General features: G+C 37.3%; 1 protein-coding gene across 5 annotated transcripts in view; it reads right to left on the reverse strand.

Annotated features, from left to right (window-relative positions):
* veph1 (ventricular zone expressed PH domain-containing 1) overlaps window positions 1-13494 on the reverse strand; it is a 119601-nt gene that overhangs the window by 5872 nt on the left and 100235 nt on the right. For all 5 annotated transcript variants that reach the window (XM_079620286.1, XM_079620288.1, XM_079620290.1 and 2 more), the window contains one exon: window positions 3449-3585. In XM_079620286.1, the coding sequence (XP_079476412.1) occupies window positions 3449-3585 (137 nt within the window). The remainder of the gene's footprint in view (window positions 1-3448; window positions 3586-13494) is intronic.

Here is a 13494-nt window from a genome sequence, read left to right on the forward strand (position 1 = left end):
TTCCTGTCCCACAAAAAAGTTTTTAAGAGTCGCTGCACAAAGTTTGCCAAATGAAGCTTATTGTTGTTTGTGTACATGGATTAAAATGAGCACAATTAAAATGAAAGAAAAACAGCAGAATTGCAAGAACAGGCACAATAAAAACAAGACACTGTGACGAGAGGCCAAATGTTCTTCAAAATCATATTGAAAGCATTTGTGCCATGCCTGATAAACCAAAGATTTGTCAAGACTTTGGAAAATGAAATGACTGTAGCAATGCATCCCACTTATCCAGAGTAAAATTTACAATGAATCAAGATGCAATGTGCTTACAGCTCTGACAAATGAATTCGTTTTTACTAAAAAGCTTTTGCTGGCTTTTTACTGATCTTAGCTTTGTAGTCACTGTTTGTCATGGCTTTGGTTATGAATTCTCCTTTGCACAATCTTAAATATGGCTCCAGGTTATATGGACACATAGTAAATTGGGTCTTTGCTTTGTTTAAATGAAATAGTGAGATTCTGAAAAGCCATTTTACTTTTATTTAGTTCATGTAATTCCCTTCAGGAAAGGTTTTGGTGAATCTCCAGATTAAGTCATGGGTTTTTAAAAGATAATGATCATCTTCCAGAAAGCAGGGGTATAAAATACTTGGTAGCCATAGGCTCCAAAAAATTAGCCATTTAAAATGCTTTGTAGTAGCTAGATTACAGAATCGCTTGATATAGATGGTTGTTCAGGAACACTGTTGAGGAACAATTTATTATGTCTATTATGAGTCTATTATGAGCCAGAAATGATGGCTGTGTGTCAGAAACGGATATAAATTTAGGTCACAAGTTAAATTTAGGTTTAGGTAACTCTCTACCCGCCAGTGTTTTTGAAAAGTTACCAGCCAGCGGCAGCATTTTTAATAATTTTCACAAAAGTTTCTCGGTCCCCAGAAAAATTTGTTATATGAATATCTGAACATGCAAAATATCAAAAAAGAAAAAGAGAGAACAGAGGCTCTTATTTTAAATAAAAAAACAAAAAAATGTTTATTCTAGCTTCACTTGAATGTGGGTAAGTTTCATAAAAAAATATTTGGCGCAAAAAGCTGAAAAAAAATCATTTTTGGCAAAGACTATGGGCCCAATTTTAACGATCTGAAACGCAAGTATCAAACGCGAAACGCAAGTAACTTTGTGGGCGGACGCAAATCTAAAATGGGTTGATCTGAAGTAGCTTCATTATTCATAGGTGTGGTTTGGGCGTAACGTGAAATAAACCAATCAGAGCGCCCTCTCACATTCCCTTTAAGAGCAGGCACACTTGTTCCATGGCAGATTGCTATTATAACGGCGGATTTACCAGGCGCACGCCAGGAGCGGTTCACAGCCGAGGAGACCGACATTCTCGTCAGGGCCATAAAAGACAGAGAAGTGACATTGGGGATGATGGGAGAAACCCACCCAAATTAGCTTCGGTTAAACAGGCGTATAATAATTTGGGTAAATGTGTAAGCTAGATTTATGCCTATTTTTTCACATCTTCATGGACACAACAATGATTTCCGTCGTGTGTTAAAGGATAATTCCGGTATTTAACACCTTGAGTCTATATTGTAGTTTGTTTTGGATGAACAAGAGTGGTGGACAACATTTTTTTGACAATGGTTCCTCTCTCCAGTTTTTGACTATAAAAGAATTGGCCATGGACCCATTTAACATTGGAGTCAATGTGCATGTCCGAAAATGTCATTAAAACAGCCAATAATGTTCGTTTACAAAACTGTTAAACTCACCGAGTGATTAGTGATGTTAGTTGATGTTCCAGAAACAAAAAGTGTTGCGAAATACAGTTTCTGTCGTGTTTTATTCGTCATTTTGTAAAATCCCATTGAATTCTGTTGAAGGACTGAGTGCTCGTTAATATAAATGCGCTACCGGAAACGGAAAGGGGGCTGTTTACATTTGCTCGATGTAGTCTTTTTGCTCGCTTCCGTTTCTCATAAGGCTAGCGAGCAGAGCAACTGTGCTCCGGGAGAGTAAGCGAAATAAACAAACAAAACCTTGAAAATATTGAAAGACGTGACCACTGACCAGTGCAATATGAAGTTGAACTCGACTGTGACCGTGAGTGTCCCGCGAGACATAAACATCGGTTATCGCCATCAAGTGGTTGGGAGTGTGCTAACGCTTCAGATTCAAATATTGAGCGGAAGTTACACGGTTGTGAAGTGTCTGAAAAAATAGTTCCACTATAGCAAAATAAACGGATTGGAATCATATATTGCGACGATATATTGTTTATAATCATCAACGAACACCACTAACCACTCGGTGAGTTTAACAGTTTTGTAAACAAACATTATTGGCTGTTTTAATGACATTTTCGGACATGCCCATTGACTCCAATGTTAAATGGGTCCATGGCCAATTCTATTATAGTCAAAAACTCGAGAGAGGAACCATTGGCAAAAAAATGTTGTCCACCACTCTTGTTCATCCAAAACAAACTACAATATAGACTCAAGGTGTTAAATACCGGAATTATCCTTTAATATTTTTCCTTGTAATAATGTATGACTTGTAAAAATGAAAACTGCTGCATCCGTGAATCAAAGTGTATGCGCGTTGTTCACACGCTACATAATGGCCAAGCATGCGCCCTTAAAATAGCATATGACTAATGCGCAACGCGCCACTGTCTTTAGACTAGGTTTTTCCTGGTCAGTGGCGGAATTGTATTTTTAAACTCCAAAATAGCACCAGGGAACATTTGTGCCGGAACACGCCTCCTCTGTTTTGATTTATATGCTGTTTAATGTTTGACACATTATTTTACATATGATTCTGCTTACATATTATATCGCTTGTTTCTGCTTCTTCTCAAGAGTTTTGATCAGGAGATCCAGTTTTTTCAGAAGACGTGTAATAGCGGCCCCTAGCGTATAATAGTGAAAACACGGAAAGCCGGAAAATTCCATCAATGGCGGGGAAAGAGTTAATTGGCATTGCTTTTAGTTGTAACGTTTTTCAACGTTACGTGCTTCTTTGTGATCAGAAATAGAAATGTCACATGACGCGAGAAGAAATGACATTTGGTCTTGAAGAAACATCTAAAGATGACATGAAAAACAAGACAGCGCTAACAACTTAAATTTTGCCTGGGTTCTCACACAGGGTTATCATTTGACTTTTGAAGATCTGGAACATACAGCAAAAATTGTGTGGACTATGTTTGTGATCTTTTGTCCATTAAGCATGATGAAAGTATAAATCATCAGCTTTTCTTTTATGGAAAACAGAAGCTACCTAACATCTTATTTTGTGTTCCACAGAAGAAACAAAATAATATGAGGTCGGACGATATGAGGCTAAGTAAATTATCATTTTTGTATGATCAGTTCCTTTTAGAGAGTCTTAATTGTAAGAATTGCATACATTATACAATCTGATGTCTTGTGAATGGGACACTTACTGATTTTCCTCTCCTGAAAAGAAGCTGGTTGCCGGCAAGCGTGAAATAACGTGTTTTCCACCGTTTGATGAACTTCCAGCGAACCTGTTTCTCCTTCAGCTTCCCTTCAATGAGTGGCTGGCCATCCTGGTTGACGACTGGTCAGAAAGAGTCAAAATGAAAAAGAGAATGTTAAAGTAATTATGTCTCACATCATGAGAAGGTTGTATGGACTACTATAATGGTGCTTTTATGATGCTTTTTGCCAGCCCTTGGTCCTGCCTGCTCTCGTTGTATGGAAAAGAGCACCATATACACTCTTCAAAATATATTATTTTGTGCTCAGCGGAAAAAAAGTCAGTCAAAATAGATTTAAAAAGACACAAGGGTGAGTAAACAATGAATTAATTATTTTGGTGAACTAGCGCCATGCCTGCCCATAGTCACTTTGAATGCAACACCAAACAATACTCTTCACTCACAGAGCCATCCTCTTCTGGACGCCATGCTTAACTAATTATAATGTGAAAAGTTTTCTCATTAGACGAACAAAGGAGCACTGCTCAGTGTTTATCCCCACATTGCAATATCTGTTGTGGTTTCAGACGTGGTGAATATTGTGTCTCCTGCCTGTGTTTGCTAGGTCTGTCTGAACTACACAAAGCGTTTCACAGATCTCTCTCATGGGTCTATTTGAGTTAAACAGGAAGCTGTGTTATAGCCCTTCCAGGATGGTACAAAGCAGCCCATTGTCTGAGTTTTCCTTTTTTTTTCAGCAAGGAAAACAGATGAGAATCTGCAGCGCTTTGATAGCCCGCTTAGATTAAGCAAGACTGATATCTGATAATCACCAAACTATAATCCCAAATGGCAGAAGTTAAGCTCATGCTGTATTAGAGAACACTGAAGTAATGATTTAGATTGAGGTACAAAAAAAATGGCGTGACCAACGTAATTTGTTTATTTGGTTAAATTGCGTTTAATAATTTAATTCTGGGATATAAAATGCACTTTCCATGAATAAAGCACAAAATAAGGCCACAAACTCTTAAAAATTAAGTAATTTTGTTTTTCTTTTGTCAACAAATGGTTAGTGAAAGGAGGTGTTTAACTCTCAGAAAATGCTGATTGTTTGCCTCAAGGAAGTGGCCACAAGGAAGTTAAGCTACATTTTATATGAGCTGCTATAAAAACTTACTGTGACTGTGTTGCATAGATATATCAGTTAAAGCAGTAAAAAACAACAACAACATGTTGAATATCAGTTCACCAGATTATGACAAAACGATGATGCATTGTGTGTTGAATGCACTTGAGAAGGTGGGACAGGCCGAAATCATAATTTCAAAAAGGTTAAACAGGGATTTGATACTAAAATTAGCTACTTTTATTGACAATTATTGTTTGTTTGTATTTTCATTCATATAAATAGTAGTTTTGATGGGATGGGATGGAATTACTACCTTCAATGCAGTAAAACAATAAATCATGTTGACACCGGTGCTCTTTATTTTAGGAAAGTGCTAAAACCTCTAAAATGTTTTCTAATTCTGGTCAACCACATAAAAAAAAAAATTTAAAGAACAAAAAACTGGCAGAACAATTGAAAAGCTTTGGAAGAGATAATGCTTGTTCTGGTTGTTTCAACCCCAAAACCTTTTGCAGATGTCTGTACTACAATGCTGGTAAATGTTGATAATTGAATTTGTGTGTGTTTATCCCATGAGCAACATAATAATTCTCTATTATGAATTATTTTTCTATTTGCTTTTATGCTCTCTCTGCTTTTCTCAAATGCTTGAATCAAAGCACTAGAATGTGTATGCGAGAACATGAGCAAAACAAATATAAAATGTATGTTTTGTAAATCCCAGAACATTAAAAGCATCTGTGCTCCATTCTGCATGACATTTGTTTGCCTAAATTGATTTCTGTTATGTTGATTTTATTGTGTATATGAGACTGTATTTGAAAATGGGTTTGTGGTCATAAAAGTGAAACACACACTAATGATAAGAGCAGAGGCCAAAACCGATGCTCAGCAAGCCCACAGACAGACAGACTACAATTGTTTAAAAAGATTTTGGTCTTTCTGAAGTTACACAATATCCTAAATCATAGTAGCCTTTTGACACACACATCAAATGTGCTCTCCCATCATAAGCAAAGTACAAACCTGTAGTAAATAGTCCATTATACTAATCTGGATGCAGCCCATCTTTAAAAATCTGGATTATGGCAGTCCCAATGCACAGGTACAGAAAGCAACAAACGCCAATGGGAGAAGAGTAAGAGATTTTGAGTGCCAATACATCAATCAAATATTTTGAGGTAAGAATTGTTTATTCCGATTCTGCTACAACTGTAAATTCATGCAATGAGGATATTGCTAGTCTCTGTGGTGAAAGAAAGGTCAGTGTTTATTTTTCTCCTGGTTGGTGTATGTTATAGATTTTCTGCTGGGCTTTGGCCAACGCTGTGCTCTTCTGTTGATTTAGAGTAGCTCTGATAGTCAGACAAGTTTCCAGCAACCCCTGCCGAGAGTGTGGATTCACTTCCATAGAATTTACAGGACAGAGTTCACATATTAAGCAAAGTTGGAGTATGTTCCAAACCGCGTCGAAAATAAAACATGGAATAAAGGTTAAGGAGTTTATTTGGGTTTTTATTGGTGATATGTTCATGAGTTTTAAATGATTTCAAAATATTACAAAATAAAATAGTTTCTATCATTAGAAATGTAATTGTTTCGTTTTTCCCATTATGAACTCAATCTAAAGCTGTTTAAAGCCTTCATTTATCCTTTATTTAACCAGGAGAGAGCCTCACTGAGATGAAAAATCTCTGTTACAGGAGTATCCTGGCCAAGATAGACGGCCCAAATATATCAATAATACACATATAACAAACAACAACACATAATAAAATATCATTAAAAGTACAGACTTAGAAGCATTTGCAAATCACTAAATCTTTCTCATAGTGCATGCATACGTGTTTTAAAATTACTAAAAGACACCAAATGATTTAGCCTCTATTTCATTTGAAGAGGGTTTCAGTCTGAATGGGCAGCATATTTAAAGCCAGTTTACCTGGATTCGTTCTAGCAGGAGGCACATAGATATTATAACAAGATTGTGAACACAGTAAATAGTTACCAACTGCTTTTGTTGGATAACAGAGATAAGGTGGTAAACACCCAAAATTGCTTTGTATATCATTAATTACCAATGCATTTTCCTTAGTTCCTAAGTTAATAATAGTTATAGAAAAAATATTAAATATTTTGGTCACACTTTAATTCTTATTATGTATATTTATTAACTACGAGTGTGCCTTAATAAACTCCTAATTACTGCTAATTAATAGTTAGTAAGGTAGTTGTTACGTTTAGGTATTGGGTAGGATTAAGGGATGTAGAATATGGTCATGCAGAATAAGGCATTAATATGTGCTTTATAAGAACTAATAAACAGCCAATATCCTAGTAATATGCATGCTAATAAGGAACTAGAAATAGTAAGTATTGAACCATAAACTAAAGTGTTACTCATATTTTTAAACCAAATATTCCATATAGGCTAATAAAATATTTAAGCATAACACACACACACACACACACACACACACACGCTTGAATATTTTAAAAAATCATTAATTCTTTTTTATGCTTACATGCTTAAAAAGTGAGAAAAGCAGCCAGCCAGGATGCACCATATGAAATTTCAGCAGTGAGAAAAGCAGCATGGTAGTTTTAAAACTGTAGCACTGCGTCTCTGTCTCCTTGTTTAAATTCCCTCATTAATGTCTGAACCAAACTCCAAGCGATGGAATGCTTTCAAACACCACCGTGCTTTATGAGCTGACGACACACAAGACTTCTGTCAGACCATAACATTGCCAAGGTAGGTGCTGCATGTCCAAGCTTTGCTTCCCCAAGTCCTTATTTCTGCAAACATTCACCTCGCTCTATTAAAAATCATTACAGCTCTCTGCTAATGGAAACTGTCCCACACTCCAAACAAGGAGAAAGGAGGTAGAATGTGTGCAACAAACACTCGTTTAATGAGCGGCACTTGCTATTGAGGTTTCAATGAGTCTTTATTCCCATCTTGGCTGCTGGATGGTAGTATGTAAAAAAAATCCTGTCTCATTAAACTGTCTCTTCATAGCAAAAAAATTGATTTCTAAGGTAAAGTGACGCCATTAATATAACGGCATAATTTTAAAATCAATCTCTGAGGGTGTAAAATATTCAAAGTAGAAAACCATGAAGATTAACAACCACATTTTTTCAGAATTTTGATTTTTTGTTGTTGTACTCAACAAGGAAAGACTCAAAGCTTAAAAATACCGTCTATTGATCCTTCGCAGGGAGCTTGATTGACAGGCGATCTGCCCAATCATACATCTGCCCAATCATGCATACTGCTGTTTTATTGTGTTATTAAAAAAAAACAGTGTTATTGAGCGTTATTTCCACCAGAACTTCATAATTGCCGCAAAGCTTGGCATCACAGTTTTCCAATATTTTGGGGCTCATATGTGAATGGTAATGAGAATAAAAACATTGCTTGTGTGAACAGCATATGTGATGTATTTACCCAAAAAGTCGACATGGAAACAGTATTTTAGCGAGTTTTATGTGCAAAAACGGCTTTTGTTTGATAAAGCTATATAAGCCATTCATTTTACCACAGGTAAAGGGTCCTCTTAGGCACACAATAAAAAAAAATGTATTTATAAAAATGTATGATCTTAATTAAATTGATGTAAACTTTTCAGCCAAAGCAAAGGTATAGTTCACTGATAAATGAAAATGATCCCATAATTTACTCTAATTTGCCCTCAAGCCATTCTAGGTCTATTCTCACCTAAGGTTACACTGTAATGCATTTACATTTATGCATTTGGCAGACGCTTTTATCCAAAAGTGACTTACATAGCATTTCAAAGTACACATTTTACATTCTTATCAGTTCTTGCTTTCCCTGGGAATCGAACCAATGACTTTGGTGTTACAAGCACCAATGCTCTACTGTTTGTACAGGAAGGAATAAACTACTAACTACTAAAATAACAATGCTTGCATCAATTCCCAACCAGAGGTGTATTTCGCAAAAGCATTGTTAGCTAACTATGGTCACTTCTGGGTTGCTCACTTGTGTGGCAGTTCTAGACATTTGTTTAAAAGCATTTCTTGTTACTATGACATGTGGACTTCAATATATCAATCGCAATAAGCAAGCTAACATTACATGGAGTACATTTGAAATCAATTTCTTTCTAAATATTTTAGTGTGTCAATAATCAATGCTGTTATTGAAGAGTGCACATTCGTAATGACGTAAGAAGGAACCTGAGATGAATCGAGCATCAAATAAAACAATACAACTGTGAACAAAAATAAGCAAGTAGTCATCGGACGCCATGTTTGTTACAGCAGCATCTCAGAGAAATGTTGTAGAGAACGCTGTTGACTGATTGAACCATACAGGAGTAAAGTTGTATATGTAGTACGTGATTAAAAAAAGGCTTTCTATAGTTAATTGTGATCTTGAATTGAGTAATTAGCAGAATTAATCAAATTTTCAATTGGCATTACTCTCCCACCTGTGCGTGACATCAATAATGACTCATTTTTGAACCAATGTGGTTTAAACGATGGTGCGACCATGTTACTCCGACTTCAGGAAACATTTCTGACTAGCTTGTTCATTTTTCAAACAATGCTACAATGGTTAAGCAGTGAGTTAAGTCATTACGGTAAATACACTGTGTTGGTTCTCGATCTGGATACTGGTTATGACCGATTAATTAAACTTCCATTTAATAATCTTGAATTGATTGCATGCAATACAATTACAATGTGAAAATGTTAAATAATTGTGTTGCATTAGCTAATTTTAATTAAATAATTTGCATTTAATTTCTTTTTTAGTGTTTCAAATGCCTATAAATGATCTCAGATGAAATAGACATGTTCCATGTGCAGCGATTTACAATACGTTTCATTGTTTTTGGTAAAATGTTCAAGCCAGAGGCAAAAACCTTCTCTGTTGTATCTAATTGGTTCTTGTGGAAAAATCCTACCAAAAAGCACATCTGCACATCTGGAGAAGATTTAAAACAAAGCAACAACAATTCTGGATGCACTTGAATGGGATCAGAAGCCTCTTTGTCTGAACATCCTAATGCTGGACTGATGTAAATGTATCTCAGCTACAGAAATGAGAGGAACCACCTTTTCCTCTAGTTTTTGTTTCTTTCTTCTCTTCATGGAAAGCAGATTTTAGCAATCATCACAGAAGACTGAAGCTTTATATGACATCTGGAGTCCTGACGTGCTTTTGCAAAATTATGAAGTCGCTAATCATTAACTTCAGAGAAGGATCAACAGAAACTCTCTTAAAATGATGGTTGTTATTCACTGATAATCTTGCCCTCAAGTGAGCTGTTAACAGCTGCGACCGGATCATTAAGTCAGCTAGTTGAACTCGAGAACCAGATCAGTCCAATTTGTGAATGAATCATTCAGACCAGTTTTTTTAAACACATCAACGGATTCATTAAAAAGACTATATTCTCTTATGAAATATTACTGTTCTGTTTACAACCGAATTCCACCAAATTCACTTTCAAAAAGTAATGGAATCTATGCTATCTTTGTAATCGTTCCCTTTCGGGGGAACTCACGCTACGTCGTATGACGACACTTTGGGGAACGCCTTCAGCGTAACAGCGCCAGGAAATGACAATATATCGGAGACATATTTTAAAACCGGCAGAGACGACATGTATAAAATAACGACGACATAAATAAAGTGCATGAAAAAGATGTGCATACCCGCCTTCGGTTCTGCCGCATAGTCCAGTGCACGGCTACACATTTCCATGTTGTAAAGTTTAAATAAGCAACCATCTGTATTGAAAACCCCTCCATGTTGCGGTTGTTGTTTTTGGCGTATGCCTACCAACGCAATATCATTGCCATAGAAACCAATGCAGATATTCCAGAAAACGAAAGAGCTGTTATCAATCATTTTAGATCAGATTCCAATCGGATTGGCCGGACGAGAAGTGGGAAGTGCAAAGAAAAAGTAAACTCGATGAGTGCCTCCTGCAGTCAAAAGCACATCCTCCACATCAGGGCTTGCCATTCTTTCCTGATCTCCACATTGTGGTGTCGTGATCCTGGAAAAAGCTGTTCTCTTCTCGACTATTCGAGTCCCATGTTGCATAATTATGCTTCTATCGTGCGGCTCAAAGAGAACAGCTATGGGATGATTCCCAGAGTAGAAGAGACATTAGCAGCTTATCTCGCCCCTGACGGTGCATCATCCCTTAAAGCCCCGACATAGCCCACCAAGCCATGCCATACAACATCTTCGCTGGTGGGCAACGTGTATATGGTGGCAGGTCAGGCAGGCGCATGCTTACACACAATGGCCATCTTGCAAGCGTGCCAGGACGGCCGAGGGATCTGGACGAGGGCGAAGGTGTGGGGTTCGACGCCATTAAAAGAAAACTGCGTCAGGCCACTGATTTACCTCTCCGTGCCACCAAGGAGACGGCCCGCGCCAACAGCCGCTCTATGGCAGCTATGGTGGCTACGGAGAGACTTCGTACAGCCTTTTGAGAGTGAAATACAAGCACTTTTCAAGGACTTCACACTTTCTTCAGCACTTAACTTAAAGGCCCCCTGAAAGCAAAATTTTTGTTTTTTTATCTCTTAGGATGAATATATTAGCCTTAATGTTAAATAAGCTGGTGTGTTCCAAAACAATGACAAAATTCGCATTTAGCAGATATAAGCATTCAAAACTTACAGTCTCTCACTTCCGCTAAAATGGATCATGGATTTTTATGACGTCACCGCAGACTTCAGCTTCTCATCACATCTTCTGTCCAATCAAATGCTCTCTAGAATCTGAAGCGTCCCGCACCCTCTGCTATAAACACCACCTGGCCGAAGCGACCGTGGCTGTACCTGACTGTACGTTCGGTAGTAAACGAAAACGCATGCTCAGTGTCAGCTGCCCGTGCTCATAAGTTCCATCAGTTAACTGTCGGAGTTACTGGAGTAACAAATACTCCAGGATATTGTTTTTTAGAGTCGGAGTGACTGTCAGGCACGAAGCGAGTAACTTTAGAAAACTGGTTAGACCGGTTCACAAAAAAAAAAGAACTGGTTCAAAAGAACGATTCGTTCATGAACCGGACACCGCTCGGATTCGTTTCTATGGTGCTGTCAAGTACGACGCGCAGTCTGTGAGATAAACTAAACGATATTGGCTATTTGAAAAGGCAGAGGAGCCATTCAATATGTCCCGCTTTAGCTTCCTGTTTTAGTGGAAATCAGGGGCGTAGAATTTAGTAGGGACGCTAGGGACGTGTCCCTACCAATATCCAATGACCACTGATTTGTCCCTTGCAATAATTTAGATTTTTTAAATATATATATTTATATAAAACGAACTTTATATATAAATAAAAATATATGTATATATAAAACCACTCTTACAAGAGCGTTCTGTGAAAAAAGCGCAATTCCTGGTACACAACAATTGGTTAATAGATCTCGTAGAAGTCCCGCCTCGCGAACCCACATTGCTAATCCGATTGGCTGTGCTTTTTCTTTCTAACTTGTGAGAGGCTGTAGCTTAATTCGGTTGTGAGAAGCGGCAAAATTCCTCCGAAACCTAGATGCGGTAAGTGAGGGAGAAAGAATCAACAGCTCTGTGAACAAAAATAATCGCGTCAAATATTGATTCTGGGACAGTGCAGTTTTTTTTTTCACTGTATGACAATCGCGGGATAAGTAGCCAACCCAAACTGTGTGTGTGGGGGGGGTAGGGTGTTTTGTGTGTGTGTGTGTGCGTGTGTGTGTGTGTGTGCGTGTGTGCGTGCGTGCGTGTGCGTGTGTCTTTCTGTCTCTGTATGTCCTGGTAAACCCTTGTGGGGGTAAAATGCCCCACAACGATGGCAATATTTGAAATCCTTATGTGGACAAGGATTTTTTGATTCACGAGGAAAACATCTTATAAATTATCTAACTGATGTTTTTGAAAATGTAAAAATGCAAAAAAGTTTTCTGTGATGGGTAGGGTTCGTGTAGACTTTTTACACAGTTTGTACAGTACAAAAAATGTGTGCGTGTGTGTGTGTACACTTTGTGATGGGCACTTACACTAAAAGATCATGACAACTATTTTATATGTGCTTGCTATTTAAAAAGATTTATAAATCTGACAAATCATGTTTCTATTTAAGTCTAGTGTTTTGCACAAGTTTCTGTAAGGGTTGTGTAAAATATGAACTTTGAACTTGATACAAAAAGTGGAAGTCTGCAATGTCCTGAGCTTACTAATATAGTGAAACAAATGTGTTTGTCAATTAGGCTTTTTTTTTTTTTGATGTGCTGAGTCAGGATGGCAGCTAAAAAAAGAAAGGTAGACATTAGGAGCTAACTGTTACTTTAAAACAAATACAAGTCATTTAAAATATTTTCTCAATTGCTAAAGTGTAGAGTCATCAACAATTGTAAAACATTTTTTTTTCTAAGTTTTCTCTCCCTGTTAATTCCGTCAATGTGTTGTTTTGCCAGCTGAGGTGACAGAAACAGTCCTGCTAGGTAGTTGCTCAGGAAGTGAGGCAAGTGGAGAGGCAGGGTCACAGGTGACGTCAAGTTTTGACATGATGTTGACATGTTAGTATAGTGAGATTTATTATTGAGACAATTGTTAGGCAGATGATCTGCTAATGGCACAAGTGAGACTTAACAGTATTGCTGTGTGCCATGTCCACCAGGACAAACTGGACAAAGTTGATGTAAAACAAATATGCCAACAGTTCATTTCTGTTAATGACAGACGTAGACATGTGTTTGGCTACTTCAAATAGTAAGGATTCTGAACAAGACAGTAGACACAAAGTTGAGTGAAGTTAAGTCTCTGTCAAACTGCCTCCTTGTCATTATTTGTTACCTGTAACATTACATAATTAATTATTGCATTACACTATTAGCGGAGTAAAGTTAATAAGTCAGCCAAACTGCCTCCTTGTCA

The sequence above is a fragment of the Phoxinus phoxinus genome (genome assembly GCF_949152265.1).
Source record: "Phoxinus phoxinus genome assembly, chromosome: 8".
NCBI classification, from domain to species: domain Eukaryota; kingdom Metazoa; phylum Chordata; class Actinopteri; order Cypriniformes; family Leuciscidae; genus Phoxinus; species Phoxinus phoxinus.